Raw genomic sequence first — 23,350 nt, forward strand, 5'->3', positions numbered from 1 at the left:
GTACCTCCTCCAATAACAATTTTTATTTACAGTTACGAATGAATCTGAAGGAAATTTCTCTTATCACTATAAGACCATGTAAAAAGTCAGTCTACCTCCTGCTTGTAAACTCCCATCAGGTCCTGGAAGGCCTCAATGAGGCCTTTTCTTCTCTTCTCCAAATTGAACAAGCCCAGTTCCCTCAACCTGGCTTCATAGGAGAGATGCTCCATCTCTCTGATAATCTTTGTGGCCAAAATACTGCCTGAAACACAGCTGTAGAATGCAGCTCCTAAAGCCAGGGCCTAAGTGTGCATCTGCTTGACAGACCTGCTTGAAGGAGCATCACAGCTCTCTTTGGACTGACTGCCTGCTGCTGCCAGCAAGGAACTTGCTATGTGTAAGAGCGAGCTCAGTGCTGCTGTGCTGTACTGCTAGCAATTATCACAGGCTCCAGCCATAACAAGATCCTCAATGGATCTGCATCTTGAAAGCTCCTATGGGCTGATGATAAATAGCAGCACAGCAACATGCAGAAGATGCTAAGCATCTCACAAGGCACAGTGTCAGCCGACTCAGCTCACATATGACTGGCAACTTGATTCTAACCTTAAAAACTCTTATCAAATGTTTGATGAGAAATTGTGGCTTGTGTAGTGTGGAATCATAGCTGGAGCAGGCTCAGACCTGCTGGCTTGCAGTCCCTATGAAAGCTGGAAGGCAGAAGGGACACAAGACCTTCTGAAAGCACAATCATCCTGAGAAATGTCCCTCCTTTTGCTTCAGAGCATCTGGATGGGGTGCACATATCTGTGGAAATCTGCTGCGTCCTCGAGGTAACCAGGTTCCCCTTTCTGAAGGGTGGTTGCGAAGTTCCCCCTGCCTTTATCTCCTGGTCTCACTGGGGCAGAGTTCTGCATTTCCTGGAGAAAGGCACTGCCTGCTTAGCCTATGGTGGCACCTTTCTGTGGATTCTTTCTTTCTTTTTCCTTCTTTCTTTCCTTCTTTCTTTCTTTCTTTCTTTCTTTGTCTCTCTCTCTCTCTCTCTTTCTCTCTTTCTCTCTCATGTTTGTGATTCTGCAAGTAAAATACTGCTATTTCCCAGCACTGGAACATGTAGGGTGTTCTGGAATAACTGATAATTGGGTCTGGGTTTCAATCCTATCAGATCCATAAGGTCTGTGCATAAGTTGTGATATGCGGAGGGTTGTGCACTTCTGCAAAGTGAGAAAAAACGATGGCTTACAAACTTGCAAAGCAATAGAGTGTACCTGGTTCATCTGGAGTGTGCCCAGACATTACCTGGAAAGTGAAGGACACATCTGCAGGGCTTCCCAGAGGGAAGGGGCCTTGAAAGAATTCCCCAGGTGCAGCCTTGTCATTCCTGCTCTGAAAAAAAGCCAGCCTTGCCTTGGGGACCACATTTTACCATTCAGTGCAGAATTTTAGTAACAGATGACTTCTGTTCTGCAGAGCTCAGAGGGCAGGCCCTGGGCTTTCACATGTTTACATGCTCACTTAACTGTGTGTCTCTGGATGATCCCCTTGAAGTCAGCGAGGTGACTCACATGTAAAGTTATCGCCATGCCTAATTTTTTTTTTTTTTTTTTTTTTTTTTTTTTGCACTGTGAAGGCGCAGATGAAGATAGGATGCGAGAAAGGAAGTGCCATTATCCTCATCTTGCAGATGAGGAACTGAATGAAGCACAGCAAAAATGAGATCCCGCTCCACCACCACAGTGCGTAGACGCGCTTCATCGCTGCGCGTGTGAGTAATCCCCTCCGGGTCCGCCGTGCTCTCTGGACCGAAGCGGGAGCTCTGGATTTCAGCCGCCGCCGTTTTTAAGTAAGTTGCTCAAGTTCCGACCCCGAGCCGCTAGACGCGGGTGCGCCGGGGCGTCTCTGCCCCCTGACCTCCTCTCGGGGACCCCCCCGCCGCCTCCGTCCATGAGCAGCGCGGCGGGCGCGTACCGGCACCGGCACCTGCGGGCGGGCGGCAACGGACCGGGGGCAGCGCCGGCAGCGGGAGCGCCGCCCGCCCGGAGCTGCAGGTAGCGGGGAGCGGGTGGGTGCCCGTGCGGGGCCGGGGAGAAGTTGCCGGGAGCCCGCCGTGCTTCCTCCCCGTGCGCTCCCGTCCTCCCCCGCTTTTTGTTTAAAAACGCCGCGCGCTGGGCTGGGCGAGATGGAGGCTGCTTTGAACGTCGGAGAAGCGAGGAGCTGGCCGAGCTGGGCATAGGCTCGCAGGGCAGGCAGGGGACGGCGTCCTCGCTGCGCTCCCGCTCGGCGGCTCCTCGCAGCCCCGGCCCTGCCCCAGCCCCAGCGCTCGCTGCTGGCAGCAGTAACTGCGGGAGGAGGCGGCACGGGGCTGGGAGCCGCTGGACCGGCCGGGTCGGGGCTGAGGAAGCGGTGTCACTGAGAGCTGGCTGCCGCCCAGAGAGCGGGGCCGCCAGAAGTTCCCTTCCTTGTCTTGGCGCACAGCCTGTCGCAGCCGGAGGTTTCCTTTCCCGCTGCTCCGCGAAGTTAGCCCTTCTGCGAAGGGGCTGTTTCACTCCGTAGGCAGTATTAAGGAAGATGTGTGTAGTGAGGAACCGCGCGTGTGAAGGAGCGACTTCCCACTGCAGCGCTTGGTGCTAAGGAAACTTTTAATTTTGTGCTTCAAGAAACCTGATTGCTTCTTGGATTACTTTCCTACCTTGGTCTGGAAGGTATGGTAATGCTGCCAGGTGTGCTGCGGAGTGTTCTGCTAACAAAACTTCTAGAAGATGGGATGGCGGTAATACTGTGTCAGTGAGCATTTGGAGCTTAGGCTTGAAATTACCCTAAAAAATTGACGTTTTGTGGAATGCAAGAATTCTTAGACTAGTATGTTCACTGGCTTATACTGGGTGAATGACTGTAAAGGAAAATAATACTGGTTTTCTTTTCTTTTCTTTTCTTTTCTTTTCTTTTCTTTTCTTTTCTTTTCTTTTCTTTTCTTTTCTTTTCTTTTCTTTTCTTTTCTTTTCTTTTCTTTTCTTTTCTTTTCTTCTTTTCTTTTCTTTTCTTTTCTTTTCTTTTCTTTTCTTTTCTTTTCTTTTCTTCTTTTCTTTTTTTCTCCTTTTCTTTTTTTTTTCTTTTCTTTTTTTCTCTTTTCTGTCCTGCATTGAGTCTGCTAACACATAGCACTGCAAGTGGCATTTTCAAAGGCTTTGAGCTGAGAAGTTAGAATGAGACCTTCCCGAACACGTTTTTCTTTTCAATAACTGGATGCCACAAATGTTACATCCATATGCATTTACTGTCCAGCAGTCCAAAAGAAAAAAAAAAGATATCTAATTCTGATTATAATTCACGCATTCACCTTTACAACCCATTTGCTAGACTTTAATAATCTAATTTTAAAATTAAAGGCTTTAGTGCATTGTAAGGGCCAAATCCTTTAAAAGATGCGCTCTGCTAGCTTCAGTTGACTGCTCACATGCACACTGGAGTACCAAATAGTGTGGCTGTCTATTAAACATTATAAATGAAATATAAAGAAAACATGTAAAAAAAAAAAAAAAAAGATAAAAAACAAAACAAAAACCAAAAAAAAACCCCAAAATGTTAAAATCCCTCCAAATAGTTCGAAAGACTTCGTCTGCATTAACTCTGCTGAGGGATGTTGTGGCTGCCTTACTGCACTGCTCTTGCCTGGCTGGTGAATTGCATAGTTTAAGGGTTCGGAGTCTTAGTGAAATGGAGAAATTAGGGATGAAATGGCTTTCTTACATGAAAATGTCATTGCTCTTGGATTTTACAAAGCAAATTTTTACCCTTAACTAACTTTGTTTGTTCTTTTTCTCTAGTGAGGGAAATTTATTTTTTCCCTCTAGTGAGGGAAAATTTAAGACAAAAAAAAAAAAAAAAAGTGAAAATAGACTTGATTATATTACCATGAAAAAGCCCAATATTCCTCTTTCGAGGTTAATGTAGCAGTAGCATACAGTAGTTCATAGCATGTGGTTTTTCCATAAAGTGTCATTTCTCCCATGCAGAAACTTCTTTCTAATATCAACATGCTTTCCTTTGATTTTTAACTTACATTAGTTTTATGACTGAATGAAAAATACAGGATATGCTGTTTAGAGTGCAGCATATCTCCACCTGCTCATTCCTTCCCAGCCCTCCCACTCCCAAAAAAGGATCCCTCCATCCCAAACAGAGCACTCCCAGGCAGGAGTTACATGGCTGTGTGCCTTACTCCTGTATGGAAGCCTTTAAAACTGCTGCATGTGGACATGAGAAACCAAGCACAGACCGTGTGCTACCACTCTTAAACTGATAGCTGTCCTTAGCAGAACTGTGTGGGGAAGTGTCTGAAATACTGCAAAGCTCTGCACTTTCCTTAGTTCACATTTCTGTTATCCCAGACTCATTTCCAGCTTTAAAAATTTTCTCACAAATATTACACTTGTTGACTGATTTGAATGTTCTTTATTTTTGGGAGTGGGGGACAGGCGAGAAAGGGATAAATTAATCTAAACCTGGAACTCAATATATGGCAATCTGAAAATATATGAAGAATTATGAATGATGTCCCTTAACATGAGGTAAATTGAGGATAAAAAGCCAAGGAGAAAGCAAGTTTATCCACTGAGTGGGAATGGGAACCATATGGAAGTCAGCAGAAGCACAGTGCTTGTCATCCTCCGGAGCCAGGGTTTCAACCCTGCTGCACTGTCTGCAGGAGTCACCCAGCTCTGGGGTATGACTTCCAGAAAAGCAACAGGAAGGCAGTGGCATAACATGGAATTCCACTTACTGCTCTAATTCAGGTGGGAAGGAGTGGGGGGCCTCGGTAAAGAGGCTTTGATCTCTTTGCCCGAACGTATGGGGCTCGCATCCCTCTTTGCCCTTCATGCTCATGGTGACTCGGAGATGCTTTGACATGGGTCCTGTGTGCACTCCGTGTGCCAGCTGAGTGTTCCCAGACTGGCTACCCAATTCCCAGTGAGCAAAGTGCATCAATGTAGTTTTGCAGATCACACACACAGAGTACCACTGGGGACACAGTGCTGCCGTACACCTGCAACTTCCCACCTTGGCTCTAGAAATAGCTGTATTTTTCATTATACAAGCATCAATGACATGTTTGTACATATTGTACAGAGTACAATAAAAATGCAATAGTCCCCATCTTGGTGTTACTGTAGCAGTTTTCCTTTCCCTTGTGGAGGTTAATACCAAAAACCTGGTTTGCTTGCCACTTCCAATGACTGCATAGCTATGCAGAAATGTAAGCGGAGAATCAATCCACAGAGTTTTATAATACAAAGCTTGTTTCTCATCATTAAAATTGGATAACTCCAAAATCAAGCCAAAAAAGTTCCAGTCTTGTTTTATTTGAGCTTAGGTACTTCTTACACTATCAGTGCAGTCTTACAGAAAACAAGGAAATGGGTCCAGTTTGCATTCAGGCGATGGAAAACAAGGAAGGGCATAATGAATTGAATACTATTCTGGCAGATCATTTTTGGCAATTTTTTTAAAGTCCAAAGGATATCAAAAGTCATGGATCATAGCCTAATTGTGTGGCTCTTTGTCAGGAAAAACTTCCACTGAGGACTTGTGGGATTTTTTAATATGTTTTATGTGTAAAAAGATCTGGGTCCACAGCGAATTTTTTTGTTTTACAGTCAAGACTCACATATGTACTTGATTACATTTTGACCAGTCATTATGTTCTACTATTATTAAAAGTAATAGAATTAGATGAAAGAAAACATAATAAAGTAGTAAAATGTAGTGTAGCAAGAATGGGGTCTTTAGAAAAAGTTGTCATCTTTGTGTGTGTAAAGAAGGAACGTGGCTGACATTGTAGAGGACTCCCATGGAATTCCCCCTTTCAAAGTGACAAACTGTGCTTTTCTAGGAAGTTAAAATTCTCACAGGAGAAAGGTTTGGGAATGATGTTTCTTCCCAGAATCCTTCTTCCCCCCCCCAAAAAAAAAAAAAACAACAAAGGGAAATAAATGGAAGAGGTTACACTGCTGGAAAAACATCATTGGGTTAAATGTATTTGCTAGATACATTCTAAAGAAAGCCAGGAATCGATTATGTCAGTGGAAGGTAAGGACTCCTAAAGTTTTTCTGGGAATATGATTTTTCAAGAAATATTTTTGTTAGGTGCCTGAAACTTAGTGCAAGAGTCAGAAGATGAAAGAGCTATTCCACATGGGCATTTTTTCCTTAATGCAAATATTCAATTTTTTTCCTGATGGAGAGCTACGGCATTCAGAGAAAAGTGTGAATTCCATCTGAGGTCAGATAGGCAGCCTTGATCTTCTCAGTTTTATGGTAATTCTTAAACAGCACCTTCCACTCATTCAAAGAGGCTATGCATGTCTCACCTCCCCAGTGGCTATCCAGCAAAACTGACTCCAGCTGGGAAACTCCCCGCTTCCAGGTCAGCTGTGATGTGTTGTTCCTAAGACTGTAATCTGTACATAAACATAACTACAACTTGGAGTCAACAAAACTTCAGTTTGCTCCCTAAATTTAAACAGAATTATGTTGTCCCAGAGGTTACGCTGTGATGTATCTTTATTAAAAACCCAACGTCTGCCTCACCGTTTTTCTTTAAGACCCACCTTCCTCAATGCTTTCAGCTCATGGATAAGAAAAGACTATAGGTTTTTTTGTATGGGACAGGTCACTGCCAACACTGTGATGGCTGCAGAGGTAGATCCTAGTCCTGGAAAGATATGTGCGTGTTCTGAACCGTATTTGTACCGTTGAAAATTCATGCGGATGGGACAATGCAGGTTTGGGACATGCATGGCACACTCCTGCTTCTGGTATAAATGTCTCAGAAGACCACTCAGATTGCATGTTTAGAAGAGCATTTACACTAGAATTGCCTTTTATTTTTTTCAGTATATAGAGAATGTCTACTAGTTTAGCTTATTTTAAAAATTATGTGAATGATCTGAATTTCTTCTGATCCCAGTTGCTCAAGCTTTCGCAGTAAAAGAGGAACTTCTTTTATATGAAAGGTTTGATTCCTCGTTGCATTGCTTCGTTTTTTCCAATTGTGTCAAGTCACTGAGAACAGTGGAGCAATTGCATTATAAAGCTGGAATCATCAGCAGTGGATTGGCTCCAAAATATTTGCAAAAGCAGAGTGAGTTAACTGAAACATGTAGCGTGGAAAAACTTGCTAATTCATTTCAATTATAGTAATTTTAGGAGATATTCTTAGGTTTATTTAGAAAAAAAAAAAATCACATGGATCTTTAATATGCTCATTCAGGCTGATAATGTCCTTTAATAATCCGTAACAGCTTGAACAGTTTGAAGAGAAATTAGGAAGCAATTCTGAGATCGTGAAGCAGAGTTATTGAAACCTCCTATAATTTGGACAAATCAGCTACTGATATATTGTTGGGGATATCTGGCAATAACAATTCTAGACGTAAAGAGATTCTTTTTTTTTTCTCTATTGCATATTTAGGCTGTTCTGAAGATATCCTGTGCCTTTAAATCACACGTACTTATTTAAAGGGATACAAAAAGTGCAGTTTTGCATCCGCTCCTTGCTTTCTCTTGAGTGAGAGTTATGGAAGACTATCCAAAAGCTCATTTGGGTCACTGGCAAACGTGCCACGCTCTTAGATTGAGAGCCTCAATTTCCACATCTCACTGTTTTTAGTCATTTTATTTATATGATGGAAATGTGTGCATTTTCTCTGTCATGGTGAATTTATTCCTCTTGTCTTCACTAAAAATCAAGCAAAAAGGTGACAGAGTTTAATGAGTTAATAAAATGTGGCCTTAATTAGGAAAATTACCTCCATATTTTTCTCATATCATGCAACCAATTTTAATGACTGGTTACTATGTGAAAACTTGAAGGAAGAACCTTTTTCATAGTGGCAGTGATATCAAGTTCAGTAATTTGCACACAGTCACTGAAAGACTTTTTCAAAATCTCCTTTAACTGGGAATTGTTACCTGAATATAAGTCAGTACAGTCAAATGCTAATGAGATTACATATGGGAAACACATAAATGCATGCAAAATACACTCTTTATCATTTGCTGGTGCTTGTACAAAGAATTCCCAAAGAACTCAGAATTATGTAGGATCTCTGAGACAACTTTTCTTACACCCTCACAATTGTTCACTAACATGGAAATTAATTTTACATGTGCCAGACATATAAATGTTTCAAATCTGTACTGTTAGCAGAGTTCTTTTCTTAATCTTGTGTGTTGAATTACAGTGCTTCCTTCATTTTGCAGACAGGAGCTCTCCATTGAAATTTGACTGTATGCTTATAATTGTATTGTCAGTTCATGTAGTTAACCAGAATTTACACTAGAGAAGAGACTGAATTAACTAAACATCTCCCTAGGCTTCACAGAAAATGCTGACTGTGGAATCAATGGAGAAGGAAAGGAATAAAGGGAGAAAAAAATGATGCACTTCGTTTAAACAGTTTTAGTTTAATGCATTTTTTTTAAAAGATCTCAAGAGTGTTTTTGAAACAGGAGTGGAAAGACACTGGCATGCTTATTATGACTCTCAGCTCTTAGTTTTCAGAAAGGACCACCCTTCATCCTTGTAGTTATTATTTACATTGGACAATGTGATGAGGCGGAAATTAAAAATAGAATTAAAATGATTCTAAAGTAGAGTAATTCACGAGATTGTGAAGTCTAGCATATTAAATTATAATAATAAAGCTAATTATCAGCTGCTTGCTGGGATACTGAACACTTAATTAAAACTAGTTTGTAGGATGCTAGCAGTTTTCTTCAACTATTTGCACTGGTTATGCAATACATACTACCTTCTACTCACATGTAACAGCCTTCCTGTTTTGTGCTCACTTGTTTGTGGGAGGCAAAGGTCGTATGTGAAGGAAAAAGCCCGTTAAAAAAAGTTAGGTGATGTCTTTTTTTTTTAAGAAAAGGAAAGTCAAGATTAAATTCTTCTGCAGGGCTGTCTTTATGCTTCCCCTCTCTTGGTTGTTGCTTCAAAGCCATCAGCTTGAGTGGATGTGAGAGGCTTGGTTCTACTAGGTCAAGATGGACTGATGCAATTAGAAATGCAGCTGTTCTGATCTGCAGGAAGATGCAACTCCTAGCATAAAAACACAAGGGCTGATGCTGCAGCATATGTACCACTCGTTACTTGTTGTTACTGCCCACTCTCTCCCATCAGATACGTTAAGTGCCATAGGTGTTGCGTTCCTGCTGTGTTTTCCAGGCTGCAGCCTGGTTTTGCTTTGTTTATTCAACTTCTTTGTGTCCTGTAGGTGGTGGAATCTAGGACCCATCTTCGGTGCTTTGCATAAAAGCAAATGTTGTAAAGTGGGTTGAGGTTTTATGCTTTTGCTTACTGGTTTGGATATTTGTTTTTAAAAGCTATATGAATTGGAGCCAATGAGATATGTCAAAGACCACAAAGAGGAGCTGCGCTCTTGCACGAGCTCCCACGTAGGGCCAGCTGCTCCAGTGACCTGTGTGAGCGGACCCTTTTCCTCCTGCCAGGCAGCTTGCAACAAGTTAGAATTGTGAAATCAGCTCCGTCCCCGCAGTGGCTGTGGAAGTGAGGCTTTTGCCAGCTTGCTTCTTTGTTTTATCGTTGTTAACCCAGAGCGACAACTGCTGAAGAACGTGTGACCTACTCTCATTCTATGCTTTCAAAAGCACCTGCAAGACACAAGTAGAAAGTTCTTCTTGCTTCCCACCAAACTTCTTGTGTTTTCTGCTCTAAGCCTTTGTGTAAAAGTGTATGATCCCTTGAGGGATGTATTCAGAACCAAAGGGTTCTTTTGGGGACCTTTCTGATTATCTGGAAAGGCTACACCTACAAGTAGGAAACCTGCAGCAAGGCATGGTGTGCATGTGTGTCCTCTTTGCAGCACCAGAATTACAGGTATATGTAGATGGAAGGCCAGCTCTGAGTTAAGGTGTGCTATAAACCAGTCTGAAGTAACTCACAAATGTCAAAATTTGTGATTTCAAGTCCACAGATGCCATTGTCTTGACTGCAAAGCCCATCTTGTCACAGGGAAGTCAATAACCACATGTTTTGTTCACATAGTTTGTTCACATAGGTGGTGAACAAAGAAGGGAGTTAGTTTGGCATTGAATTAAATCATTCCACTGAAGTATATCACTGATCTTAGGAGAGTAGGATTTGTAGGACAACATGCCTATACATTTCTTTACATTGATAATAAACTGTATTAGTGCTGAGCATTCATTTTCCTGAAATGGAGGGTTCACTTTTGAATTTGCATTGTAAAACAGCAGATAAAATAATAAATTAAGGCTTGCAAATAATTAATTTGGTGTATTCTTAGATTGGAATATTTTGACCATGCAATGACTTTATCCTATTTACAGTCAGGATCCTAAAAGTTCCCAAATTCACTTGTTGCAATTTACAATTGGTGTACATAGAGTAGTGCCTCAGTGATTCATGGGGCTTACTCTGATATATTCTCAAGAAGTAGCACAAGTTGCATTGCAGAGCTGCAAGGAGATGAATCAGTCATGTATGGTTCTTTTTGGGGTCAGGGTTGTGCCAGACCTGAACAAATGCTGACTGATTTAAATCCAAAATTTTTGTGTGATTGTCAGTTAGGTCAGTTAGGTGCTTCCTTCTTTTAAACAAAATCAGCTTATTTTCTCGGTTTTAGTGTGTGTTTATTACTAATTAGCTAAAGAGCTCAGACTGCAACATTTGATACTTTTTCCAAAGCATTAGCTTCATCTGTGATCTGCTATTTGAATTGTGGAGAAGAAAACATATAGGTTTGAGTTCTACATCTGAAAAGACTTGAAGCAGTAGTCTTACACATTTTTGGAAGGAACTTTAAAGCTCGTCACATAAGGGAGCCAGCTTTGAAGCTTTTTGGATTCCTAAAGAGAAAAAAGATCTATTATCACCTAGGTGCTGATCTTTTTCCGGACATAAATGAGAGCTACACACACTCAGCATTTGAGAGTAAGATTGCTTTGGTCAGCTGTCCACCCATCTTTCGATTTCTAATTTCAGCTCCTAAATTACCTACTAATGTAATTGGACGTGACTGCACTGAAGACAATGAAGTCATAAACACTTCTTTTGTTTGTGGGAAATTTGATTCTGTAGATACAATTTAAGATGAAAAAATATAAAACAATTCCTTTTCTTGCCAAAACAAATAGGGTTCCCATGTCATAAACATTTCCTAAAAAAAAAAAAAAATACAAAAAAACATATCAAATAAACAGTTTGGTACAAATTCTGATATCCATACATAGGGCTCTCTTGTGGGGTCATAGAATCTTATCATAGAATCACAGAATCCCTTAGACTGGAAGGGACCTTAAAGATCATCTAGTTCCAACCCCCCCATGCCATGGACAGAGTTGCCACAATAATTTCCTATTAATAGATATATCATGCAAAATTAAAAGAAGTACATTCTGCTCTTAAAATTTATGTCATGTTATGCCAAGTCACGTTATGTCCAATTTGAAAAACCTTTTAATAGTCACAGAGCCAAAACTAAACACATTGTTGTCACTGTAGAATTAGAGGTGGGGGAATGCCCTGCTGTGTTTTCTTTGCTGATACAGAGCGCACAAAAGTTAGCTGGGATTTCATTGGTATTTACCAGATGCCATAAAGTACTGTAGTGTAAGAGCATGACTTTCCCCTGTAAAGGATTCAGCAACCTTTAGGATTTTTTAAGTTAGTTTGTTTGCTTAATCAATTTGCTTAGCACTTGTGGATTTTCATCTAATGTGGGAACCATACTTAATTATTATAAATAACCTTTGGAAAAAAAAAAAATCTTTCCCTGCCTTGTTTTCCACCATCTCTATTTTTCTCTCCATCTCATCCCCATCAAACGGAACAGTTTTGCTAAATGCCCTAAAATCATTTATATCAACTCTGAAGACATCTCTTAGATAACTGAGGCATCACTTTTTGAAAAGGCAATTGTCCATTTTCACAGAAAGCAATCCAGGAAGTATTCCATTAAAAAGCAAAATCTATATGTACTTCACCTTAACTCACCTTACCTCACCATTTAGGAACTGGAGAGTGTTTTCAGACAGAAGTGTGCTGCCTAAGTTGCAGAAATGCTGAATGTAAAACAAGAGTAGGTAAATTTGGGAACACTGAAATAGATTGATGGCTTTTAAAAGCCCTTGTCTACAAAACAAAAAAAAAAAGTCTTTCTCTTTTGTCACCTCTTCCTCCCATTTCCACTCCCAGCCTTGCCAAAGCCCTAGAAAGAGAGAAAAATGGGTGCAGTAGGAATGAGGTGTTCTTCAGGGATGTGATTCCCTTTTTGTGGATATTTTCTTGGGATGTTTTCTTCGGTTGGCTGAGGTTCACTGTACTCTGTAGAAAAATTTGTAGTGATCAATTGATTAATAGCAGCCAGGTGACCCTCACAAGCAGTAATAAATGCATGGGTTTTTTTTTGTTGTTTTTTTGTTTTTTTCCTGTTGTGTTCAGTCACACTTGCAGTAGAAATAATGGACTGTACTGAGCACTTGTGCTATACCACCTGCCATATATAAATGCACTTTATTTCCAATAACCAAGTGGGCTATTTTGTAGGAAGGTGCTGTGTTCTTCCTCTTGCAAGAGAAGCTGCGTTTCCTACTGACAACTTCTACTTTAAAATGGACCAATTGAAAGCTCTTGATTCCGATAAGAACTGATGCAAATTTTTGAGTAGTAGGTGGCTTTTTGCATTTTGCATGGCTGGAATCATTTCTGAGAATTACATGTACATGTTAAACAAATTATTTTTTTTCTGGAATTAAAGTTTAAGACCAAAATAAAGTGAACAAAGCATTATTGAACATTAAGTAGTGCCACGGTACACATTCTGTGAGAATTCAGATCTCTTTTGCCTGCTCTATAGGCAAAAATGTGCTCCCCATCCACTCCGTCTGCAGTCCTGAAGTTTCCACTCCCTTGTTATGAAAATCTAGCATGAATCAGATGAGGGAAGCCAACTTTCACAAGGTGGTATGGCAGTATATTGGTTCTCAGATGTCCTGCTGCCATTTAGAAGTAATGAGGAGACCATAAAACGTAGGTGACCAATATAAATGACTTCTGCTATTGCACTTCTCCACTGCAGTCTGTCAGATAGCATGCAGAAGACTTGGAAAAAAACTAAAGAAATCATGCAATTGGGCTAAAAACGTTAGGATATCCTTGATGCCCTTTCTGTCAGAACCCAGGCCACATCCTCCTCTGCTTCCAACTGTGAAGCAAATGCAATTTAATTTCAGGAAACATAGCTGATGGGGGATGTATCTTGGTTTTAAGGAACAGCACAGAGCCAACTCCTCTTTTGGTGGGATGTGAAGTCAGTCACGTCTGGCTCAAGCTGTGACCTAGCACACCACAGCTCACAAAGTGCTTACAGGGTTCTTCTACTCCCCACCTGAGGCCACCTCAGCTGCCCACACCATGATTTGAGGTCAGGAGCAGGTTGTGCTGGGACTACCTGCTCTAGCAACGCGTGCGTTATCTGCAGGGCTACCAGCTGTCCGTGGCTGGTGTGTGGGGCCCAGGGCCCACTGCAAACCTGAGTTTTATTTCTACCCCACTAACCCTCTGCTTGCTTCTCCCTGGTGTTTGTGGTCACTGGTCGCTCGCTCTTCAGAACATGGTGTGTCGCAAGAGGAGGGCAGGAGCTTCCCAGTATGACTTACCAAGCGGTGGAGCCAGCCATCTGTCAGCAAAACAGGAAGGCCCGGGTTCCCTTTCTCTCCTGGGCCTGTTTCGCTATTTTAGGGAGTTGTACTTCTCCCCGTGTAGCGCCAGGCCGGTGTGGTCTGTAGGAAGGGCTCCTGGACGAGCGAGGGGCCCACGCCTGAGGCTGCTGTTCTGCCCATCTGCTGCTGCCTGAGGTGTATTCATTATTAATGGAGGTAGTGGCGGTTGCTGCTCAGATATGCAGCCCTGCCTGGGTAAATGAGACATTCTTCAGCAAATTGCTTCGTTTTTTGATTGCTGATTGTACGCGTGTCACCAAGCTGACTCAAGGTTCATCGATGCATGCTCAGTAAATTAGAAAGAACATAACTATGGATCAACCAAGAGAATGAATTCTGTGCCTACAATGACCCAGGGCCATTTAATTTTCTGCTTAATTTTGTTGCAGTCAGTTTGCATTTTGGGTTATTATGCAGTGGGAAATTAACAATAAATAACAAATTTGGTCCTCCTGTGCTTGTAATGATATTTTTATAAATCTTTGTAATGCTGTTTTTAAAAGGATCAAGGTCTGTGCCAGTCTGATACTCCAGCAAGTATGCAGGGAGGAAATAAAAAGAAAAATACATTATTCTTCCCAGATAATCTTATAGTTAAATAGCAAAGGGCTTTTTTTTTTTTTTTTCCCCCTTCTTTCTCCTTCTATGTGTGTTTGGGGGGAGGGGAGGGGGGGTTCTTCTGTGTGTGTATGTGTGTCTTATTTTGCATTAACTTAAGGCTTTTCCTCTCTTCTCAGATAACTTGAGGAAAATGGAAACAGATGAGGCTCAAGATATGTCCCAGGTTTCAGGTGAGGTCCTTAATGAATACATTATAAAGAAAATCCTAAATTCCTGCTCATCTTTCTAGCACAGTACAATGTTTTTCTTCTTGTCAATAAAAATTGCTTTGGGTCTTTTTTAAAAACCAGAGTGGGAATTGAGATATAATTAATGATATCACTTAATATCAAGCTCAACAGTGCATGGATTTTCTAAAAGGAACAGAGTAAATAAAGAAGTCAAGGGAATATAGCAGCATAGAAGTAATTTTGCATTAAACCTTTGGTAGTATATCCCTGAAGCGTGGTCAGGTTCACATTTACACTCTTTCTTTTGGGAGCAAAATTTTGATTGTTACAAAGTAAATACAGAACAAACAAAGTTCACCAGATGAGGGGGAGGGCAAATACTAATTAAAAGCAAACAAACTTTATTTACTACATTGAGTTATTTGACTTTTTCCAAAGATTCTGAAACTAAATAGAAGACTGATTGACATGAGACTTTAAGCTTGTAACTGCTTTTGTCCAGAATGATAATATTTTTGAGCCTACTTTACCAGGAGGTTGTAGTAGATGATTCCAAAGGTCTCTTCCAACCCCTACAATTCTACGATTCTGTGATTTTGAGAAATGTATGAAAAATAGAGAAGTTAGGTTTCTGAAATTTGAACTGTAGTGGTCTGGATAGGATTCTGCAGTCCCATATTGATATTTCTATGGGGAGCTTCATTCTTGATATACTTGGAAACTGATTCCTTAGCAGATTGGTGCTGGAACTTAGCAAAGCAACATGTACTAATACCTCAGTGCTTCAGCAGCTAAAAAGGGATAAGTTAGTCTCCCTCCCGGTTTCCTTAATGTGTTAGCAGCTGCAACAGTTAATGGCTTTCAGTTTTCACTTTTAGTGTTCAGTCTGGAGCCCTGTTCACCGAGGCCTCCTTCCGGCAGCCACACTGGGCACATGGCTCTTTTTTGAGAGAGAGCTCTTGGGCTCTCAGTTTCAAGACCCAGAGGCCAACTGTAAGAAATTGTGAAGGTCCTGATCCAGTGTGGGTGGCCATGTAGTGAATATTTTCCTGAAATATATGAACACAATTTTCTCTCTTTTTCCCCTTCTTTATAAAAACATTGATGAGTTTCCACCAAAAAAAAAGGAACACAGAACTTTTAAAGTCACCTGGAAATTGAAAATCAGATGCATTTTCCAAGTGAAAGAACCACAATATAGTAATCCTTCATGCTAACAGACAATTTTCAGCTAGGTTTGGTTTAGGAAAGTTGTTCCTAGTAGGCCCTATGGAAGCGTGCTTCACTCCCTTTGTCAGTTAACAATTTTAAAATTAGAGCTGGACATACTTAACATCAATGTTTTGTTGCAAGCTGGAACAATTTGTAAATGAAATAAAGCATGTCCTGTGCCTTCTGTCTTTGGAGCATGAGTGATTCTGGCAGAAAAAGCAGTGAGATTTTAATGCCACAACTCTTTTGTGTGGACAAAGCACTGGATCTGCTCAGAGCATTGAGGCATATGGTGGTTTGAGCCCACCTATTCTGCGTGCTGCAGAAGGCCTTTCCTGCTCATGTGAGCACCTGGGGCCAGGAGCTCTGATCTTCTCTTCCTCTGTGGTAGCACATACTGCCTGGGATGCCACCTAGGTGGCATTTTCACAATGGCAATAATGTGAGTTCCACGCTTGCTGTCTCTTACAAGCACATTATATTTTTCCTTGGATATGAGGAGAAGATGTGTGGAAGATATTAATTAGGTCATCTGGCCTTCTTTGCTGTCTGCCTCTCTCTTTGAGAGGAAAGATTTGCAGGAAACTTTGCAATGTGAATGTTTGTGTACATTTAAATATGTATATGTGCATTTAATTTGTAGCTTTCAAAGTTTTCCAGAGTTTGAATCACTGCAATACTTTGCTGAACATTTTAGAATTTCTATCAAATAATGTTGATGAGAACAGGACTCTTCTGTAATTAGGGATAGTTCTCCTTAAAAAAATAAATATATCGGTGCAAGAGGAATTTTACCTCTGACAAAAAACATAAAGCTATATGAACTCTTCCTGCCCTTCCTGTCACTGAGCTGCTGATAATTTCATCTGGTACATTCTGTGAGCAGAGGCTGTATTGAAGCTAGGCTCTTAGCTAGATATGTGAACAAGTGGACAAATAAAGAACTTGCAAATATACTTCCATTTATTATGAACTCAGCCTTATGCCTTATGTTAGTTTGTCAAATTAAGTTCCACAGATATTGACTCTTACTAGACCTTATCAGCTCATACAGACCTTAAAAGTAGAGACTGTGATGATTCAAGGATGTTACTTCTTTCTCACTGGCTGGCAGTTTCAGAAAGGAGTTTTTCCCTCTCATCCTCTTCCCGGGGTTCTACATGCTTCTAGGATGCTTCCTTGCATGACAAGGGAGGTCTACTCTGTAGTGGGATTGTCATGCCAGATGAAGAATACTCCTAGTTGTTTCTCCTGCTCTGTGAGTAATGCTCATCAGATGTAGAATATTCTCCAAGCCAATGGAATTAGGTGACTTGGTTCACCAGCACACTTGGTTATGTCTTTTATTAAAAATAAATAAATAAATAAATAAAATTATGAGGACCTTCCCTTCCCTTCCCTTCCCTTCCCTTCCCTTCCCTTCCCTTCCCTTCCCTTCCCTTCCCTTCCCTTCCCTTCCCTTCCCTTCCCTTCCCTTCCCTTCCCTTCCCTTCCCTTCCCTTCCCTTCCCTTCCCTTCCCGAAATAAAATAGGTCTCTAGAAACAGTCTTCTCAGCAGAGGAGCAGTGATTTTGCCTCCATTTGCTGCATTTATGCAGCTGTGGCTGACTCAGTTGTGGCAGCAGTGAGCCAGGCCAATAGAACACAGAGCTCACGTGAGTGAGCCAAACCCCACACATGCACAGGCAATTCCCACTTATTGGAATCCTGGCATCACGTGCTCCTAGAGGAACCGAATACTGCAAGACCACCTCAGAGTTCACAATTTGTATTCTTCTTCTGAAAGCGATATTTCATGAGTCAAGCAGTTGCAGTTCTGAAATGAGGAGAGAGCTGACATACATTTAACCAAGCAGTATCCGGCACCCATAGAAAAGTCAGAAAACACAGATAATATCTCACTTAACAAGCAGTATTTTTCCTGCTTTTTTTTTTTCTTTTTTTCTTTTTTTCTTTTTTCTTTTTTTCTCTGTTCTAGGGCATAACAGCTAAGGAAGATGAAAAAACAGTACAAATATTTCCATGTTTAACAAAAAAAAATTTCCCCAACACCTGCAAGGCTGTGCCACACTTTGCAAAAGCAGGAAGAAGAGTTTTGCATTTGAAGTTCTTGCTAGATTCTGGGAATGAGTAAATGAGTATATCCTGGGCTGATTTCTACCACCTGAGTGTTGGCTACTGTTCCAGGACTGTTTCCTCATTCACCTCAGGTTGGAGATTCCACTAGAGAAAATGGGAGATGAACTGGGTTCTGACTCTTAGCTAGAAAATCTATATATTGCTGTTATTGCTTCACTGCTTCTTAAGTGGTTCCAGCACTCCCATACAAAACAACTAACTCTCAGGTGTTAAATAAATCCAGTATTCCTTTGTGGAAGAGTAGTGAACTAAATTTCAGTAAGAAATCCTGTCCTGGCTTTCTTTTCAAGAGCTGCAGTTTTAGCAACACCACTGCACCATGTGAACTGAAGAGCTTCCATATAGGAGTGAGGCTGTGAAATCACCAGGAGGCATGCAAACTTAGATAGGAATAAGGGAAGCATAAAGACTTAGCTGGGTTGGGCACTTTGTTCCCTTTCCTTGTGTCTCTACTAGATGGGTAGGGCACAGATGAGGAAACTGAAGTACAGAGGAGCTGAGTAGATATCTTACTGCCACTGATAGGTTAGGCCATGCTGTGAAAATTTTCATACAGGGATAGCAGCGTTTTGATACCTGAGACTGTTTTTCAGAGCAGCATGAACTGGGGCAACGTGTCACACACAACCTGCTTTTGAAGCTACTTGCATTTGTGACTTAGCTAAGGGCACTGTCAGTCAGTGGCAGAGCCAGAAACAGAACTTCAGTTCTACAGCTCCTCTGTCGTTTATATTTTCCTCACGTGGCTCTTTATAAAAGTAATATTAATAATCATAATAAACAAACAAACAAACAAACAAACAAAACAACACGAGAGATTAGTTTATGATTCCCTTATTACCTTTGAGCAAAAATATATCTGGAATAGATTTTTGATATATTATGTGACGTTTTAATGATTTATCCCAGTATTTGCCACTAGTTTTTTGTGGCTTTTTTTTAGCTCTGTCCCTTTGGCCAGTCATTATTTTGGACATGCTTGTTAGAAAGTAAATGGGAAACTGTTCCTTCTTTTCCTTGCTCCCTTTCCATTTCTAAATTCATTGGCAAAAGGGTGTTAGTGAGATTGCATATCTGTCAGATTAACATGCAGTAGTGAACCTATCACGGTTTAACAATTAAGATGTAGTTAAGGCATGAAATACGAATATCATGCTCTGGAATCTAAAATGCAGAATTCAACAAAAATGTCTATTTTAAAACAACTGCTTTTACCCTGCCTTTTTGCATGCAGGGATTTCTATATCATATGTAACATGAAGAAGTCAAATGATGGGAGATGAGTCACTAAAGCCAAGTTTGCTAAGTTTTCTTAGCTGCTGTTTCCTCTGTAGAAGGAAGTTTATCAGATATCCTCCTTCTGTCCCACCAGGTCTGTGAGGCTTGTCTGATTCATGTTATCTAGGCAAACTGCTATTTAGTTAACAAATGGAAGGTTCATATTTATTTAGTAAATGCAGTTTGTCACCATAAACTATCAAAGTTCCAATTTATAAAAAGGTTCATTTTCCAAGAGACTTACCTTCAAAACATTCTCCTTTGTTTTCTTATTCTAGGATGCTCAACTACATATTAATATTGTTTGGTTTTGTTTCCTGTTCATAATCTCATAGCTCTGATAGTTTTTATGTGGATTGGTAGCCCTTAGAGTCTTCAGCTTTTTAAATAATGTGTACTTCTGAATCTAGGCTAAGGCAAACTATCAATTTTCATTTGTGTAACTGGAAGCACACTTTGCACCTTGGAAGTTACAGGTGTCTTTTGAATATTATTATTTAACATTTTTCCTTGAACTGGATGTAGTGCCATGAGAGCTGATTCTGACCAGACTGCCTCTTACTCTCAGCTTAGCAGTCTGGATTTTTGTTTGTTTATTTTTTTTTTACTGGGGAGAGAGTTGAAAAGCCTGGAATATTTCTGCTGTCTCTTCTCATTCACACCTTCAATCCATAAGATGTACCTCATTTTGACAGGCGTGGGACTTGCATCAGTAAAACTGCTGGAAGTTCCTTTGAATTCTTTAATTTTATAAAGATGTACTTTATTTTCCTTTGCTGTGAAATTCCTAGTCTTTCATTTACACAGTCCACGATCACTGTTGCACTCATTTTCAGCGGGCGTAATTCTGTCCATTGAAGGATACAGCACAGAATTAGGAGATGGAGGGAGCCTTACTAAGTTATCCAGCCCATCCCTCTGCCTATGCGTGACCAATCTGTGGTGGTCCTCAAGTCCTCTGGCTGGGCAGTTTCAGTTGGTTCCACCTAGTACCGCTCTCACCACCTCCTCTCAGTGATTGTTCCACGTTCCGATAGGCGCATCATTAAGAAATGCAGTCATTCACATATTACATTCATTTAAACCTATATTTGTGCACCATAGCAGTGAATTTCCCCCACTGTTACCCTATTTTCAAATAGTTTGAGATGATCTTCACAGAAGGATTACAGTCATTAGAGGAAGTTGAGTATCAAGTAGTTTGATGTTCTTTTGTTCTCAAGGACATATGGATAGATATTTTTAACAGTAATTCTTGTGGGAATTCTAGTAATCTACACTTTTCTCCTGCATAGGGGAGAGCACAGATTACCCTAGGGGGGGGGTTTAGTTGCATGCCCCTTGGAACATGGAGAGGATATAGCATATTGCACAGCAGGGTAGTGTTTCCCTCAGGCTGAGCATGAAACTGTGACCGGGACTGTCATAGATTGTCCTGAGTTTGCCAGGCCCCTGGAAGAGGGCAAAATGATGTGGAAGATACTTAAACTTACCTATTATTTTCTGCCACGATCAGTAAAGACCAGAAGGCACTGGTGCTCTGCTCCATCCGAGAGATAAAAGCCAGTTTCTTTTTTCCAAGTACCCTGTATTACAAATCTGTATCAACTGACTGCTAGCAATTATATAAGCAATGTTTGAATTTTTCTTTTTCTGAGAACTGATTTCAGAATTAATTAATGTTTGTGTGTTCATATGGGAATGTTCATTGGAATAAACACTTATTTTCTAGGCCTTTGTGCCACGAAATCGCTGCTCATGATGCTGTGCTGACTGCCATAGGATGTCTAATAGATTGCATCACTGTAAATTGGTAACATCTCAATTTTGGAGACAAAGGTCTTATGTTAATGTTACTGAGCTCAAATACTGATCTGAGCTTTTTTCCTTCTTTTCTGTTAATTCAAAGATTGGTCTTTCAGGAGTAGTCAAGAAAACTAATCACTTAATAATTCTTTCAGTAGTTGTTTCCAAGGAATGTTTTGCAAGCAGATATGTGAAATCACTCCAAAAGAAGCTCTGCAAGATAGAGATAGTCCTGTGAGCAGTACATGTATGCTGCACCTGATCCTGGAAACCAAGAAACCTCTCAGTTTCTGGAAGCGCACTGCTGAGCTGGAGAGTTATTTTTCTTAGTGTACTGAATTCGGCGTGAACACAGTTCCATTATACTTAAAATATACTAAAACCCCAAACTGATATCTTCTACAGTACTTCATATGTGAAAGACACAGACGTTTGTTTCCTCTTTACAAATATGAGATCATAAAACCCTTGAAGTTATGCTTCGGCTGACCTCTGCTAACTGCATGTGTTTGGGGAGGTCCCAGGAACTGTAAGCACGTGATTATTTGTAGGCAGAAAGACAGCCAAAGCCTGATCTGTGGGTATCAGTGAAGCCTGATGAAGATTTAGTTGAATTTTTAGCTGAAGATAAAATTTCATTCTTTGGCTAGTTCTCTTAAGTGTCTAAGAGTACTGGTGGGTTAGACTTGTTAGACTATGTTGTTGAAGCAAAAATGGATGTGCACTCTAGAAGCTTTTGCAGAAACAATAACCATTTGATACCTTTTATACTCTGTCAGTCTGTGTTGGGTTAACTGAACCTGACGACCAGAGCAGCCAAAAAGCGTCCCAAAAAATTAAGACTTGTAACCATGTATCCACAGGTCACTAAGCTTGAAGAGATCCCGGCCACACATTCTTCTCACAGCTACAATTCCCCTATGTTCTAAAGAAGCTTTCATTGTAGTACAGCAGGTTTTGGTCCTGAAGATGTCATGCTTCTAGTAGTGTTACTAATTTACTACTTTTTTGTTGTTCAGTTTTATTTGGTTGTGGTTCCTCTTACAGTCTTATTTGAGAATGAGGCTACTTGATGATTCACTGATGCTTTCTTCACTACTAGGAAAGGAAAGTCCTCCGATTAGTGATGTCCCAGATGACGCAGATGAACCTATGCCTGTACCAGAGGACCTTTCTACTACTACTGGAGGACAGCAGAGTGTTAAGAATGAGAGAGTCTTGGGTAAGATGAATAGTCCACTCCGAGAAGTATTACTCAAATATAATGTTAAACAACTATAAAGTACATGGGTATACAAGCAGGTCCTATGCCTTTTCATCTAATCTTGCAAAGGATTACTCAGATGCTTAGTGTATTTTGTGCAACCTTCTCTTTGGGAAAAGCATTTTGAAGGACAGCAAGCCTTTTCATCTGCAGAGAAGTTAAAGAAATCTCCTACTTATCTTTTTTCTAAAGCATAACTGACTGCATGATGTTCCCCTTAGGAAAGATTGTTTTCATTCTATGAAAGGAATTGAATGAAATATGTGATTCCAGGTTAAAATTATATGAATTCAGATTTGATAAAAATTCAGTAAATTCTCAGGTATTTTTGTTATAATTTTTAAATGCTATCTTGAATGTTAACTATTAAGATTTTTCCAGGAATGTTTCAGTAGAAAACATATAATGTTCATGTTTCAGACTTTAATATCTTGTCTTCATTTTCCCTTGCTTTTTTTAACTGCAAGGACATCAGAAAAAAAGTCAATTTTTGTTCTTCTAGGTAAAAGTCCACAGTCACTGAGATCTGTTGAATTAAAATTATTTTCCAGAAGCGACTTAGCAAAACCCTGATTCTTTTTAGGAATTCCAGGCTCCACCTGATGGACTAGTGATGCTGATGACTACTGCATGCATCACCTCGTATACAGTCCACTAAGAAATAGATGGTATTACTTGAGCATGATGCTTGTTTACCAGTAGGAAAAATAACAATAATGAAAGCTCAATGACTCCCAGAATGCTGGAATGCTTTGATTAATGCCCTGTGTGATTAAAAGTATTCCAAGACAGGAGTGTCTATTAAAATGCCTTTGTTTATCTGCAAATAAAAGTATTGGTAATCATTTTTACATTTGCATTGTAAGAAAGAATTTCAGGGTGGAAGACTGCTTACACAAAGATTGCAAATGCCTTTCAATATTTGTAGTCGAAGGAAATACAATAAAGGATGGTAGGTGGAAAGGGAGGCTGTAAAGACAAAGTAACCAAGTCAAGGTAGTACAGCATCTTAGAATAGAGCCTACTTTCAAACTCCAGCACTAACTGGTAGATAATACAGTAATTTTTGTAATTTCATTTTATCTCTCGATCCTCTTTTACTAAAAAT

At 40.4% G+C, this 23,350-nt stretch overlaps 1 protein-coding gene across 12 annotated transcripts in view; it reads left to right on the forward strand.

Moving 5' to 3' along the window:
- IKZF1 (IKAROS family zinc finger 1) overlaps window positions 1-23,350 on the forward strand; it is a 111,577-nt gene that overhangs the window by 34,508 nt on the left and 53,719 nt on the right. For 10 of the 12 annotated variants that reach the window (XM_031589176.2, XM_031589177.2, XM_090137144.1 and 7 more), the window contains exons 2-4: window positions 1,613-1,825; window positions 14,490-14,543; window positions 22,081-22,200. In XM_031589176.2, the coding sequence (XP_031445036.2) occupies window positions 14,504-14,543; window positions 22,081-22,200 (160 nt within the window). In that variant the 5' untranslated portion in view covers window positions 1,613-1,825; window positions 14,490-14,503. The other 2 variants (XM_090137148.1, XM_090137147.1) reach the window with 2 other exon arrangements.

This window comes from Phasianus colchicus, chromosome 3, assembly GCF_987193195.1.
Source record: "Phasianus colchicus chromosome 3, bPhaCol1.hap1.1, whole genome shotgun sequence".
Taxonomy (NCBI): Eukaryota; Metazoa; Chordata; class Aves; order Galliformes; family Phasianidae; genus Phasianus; species Phasianus colchicus.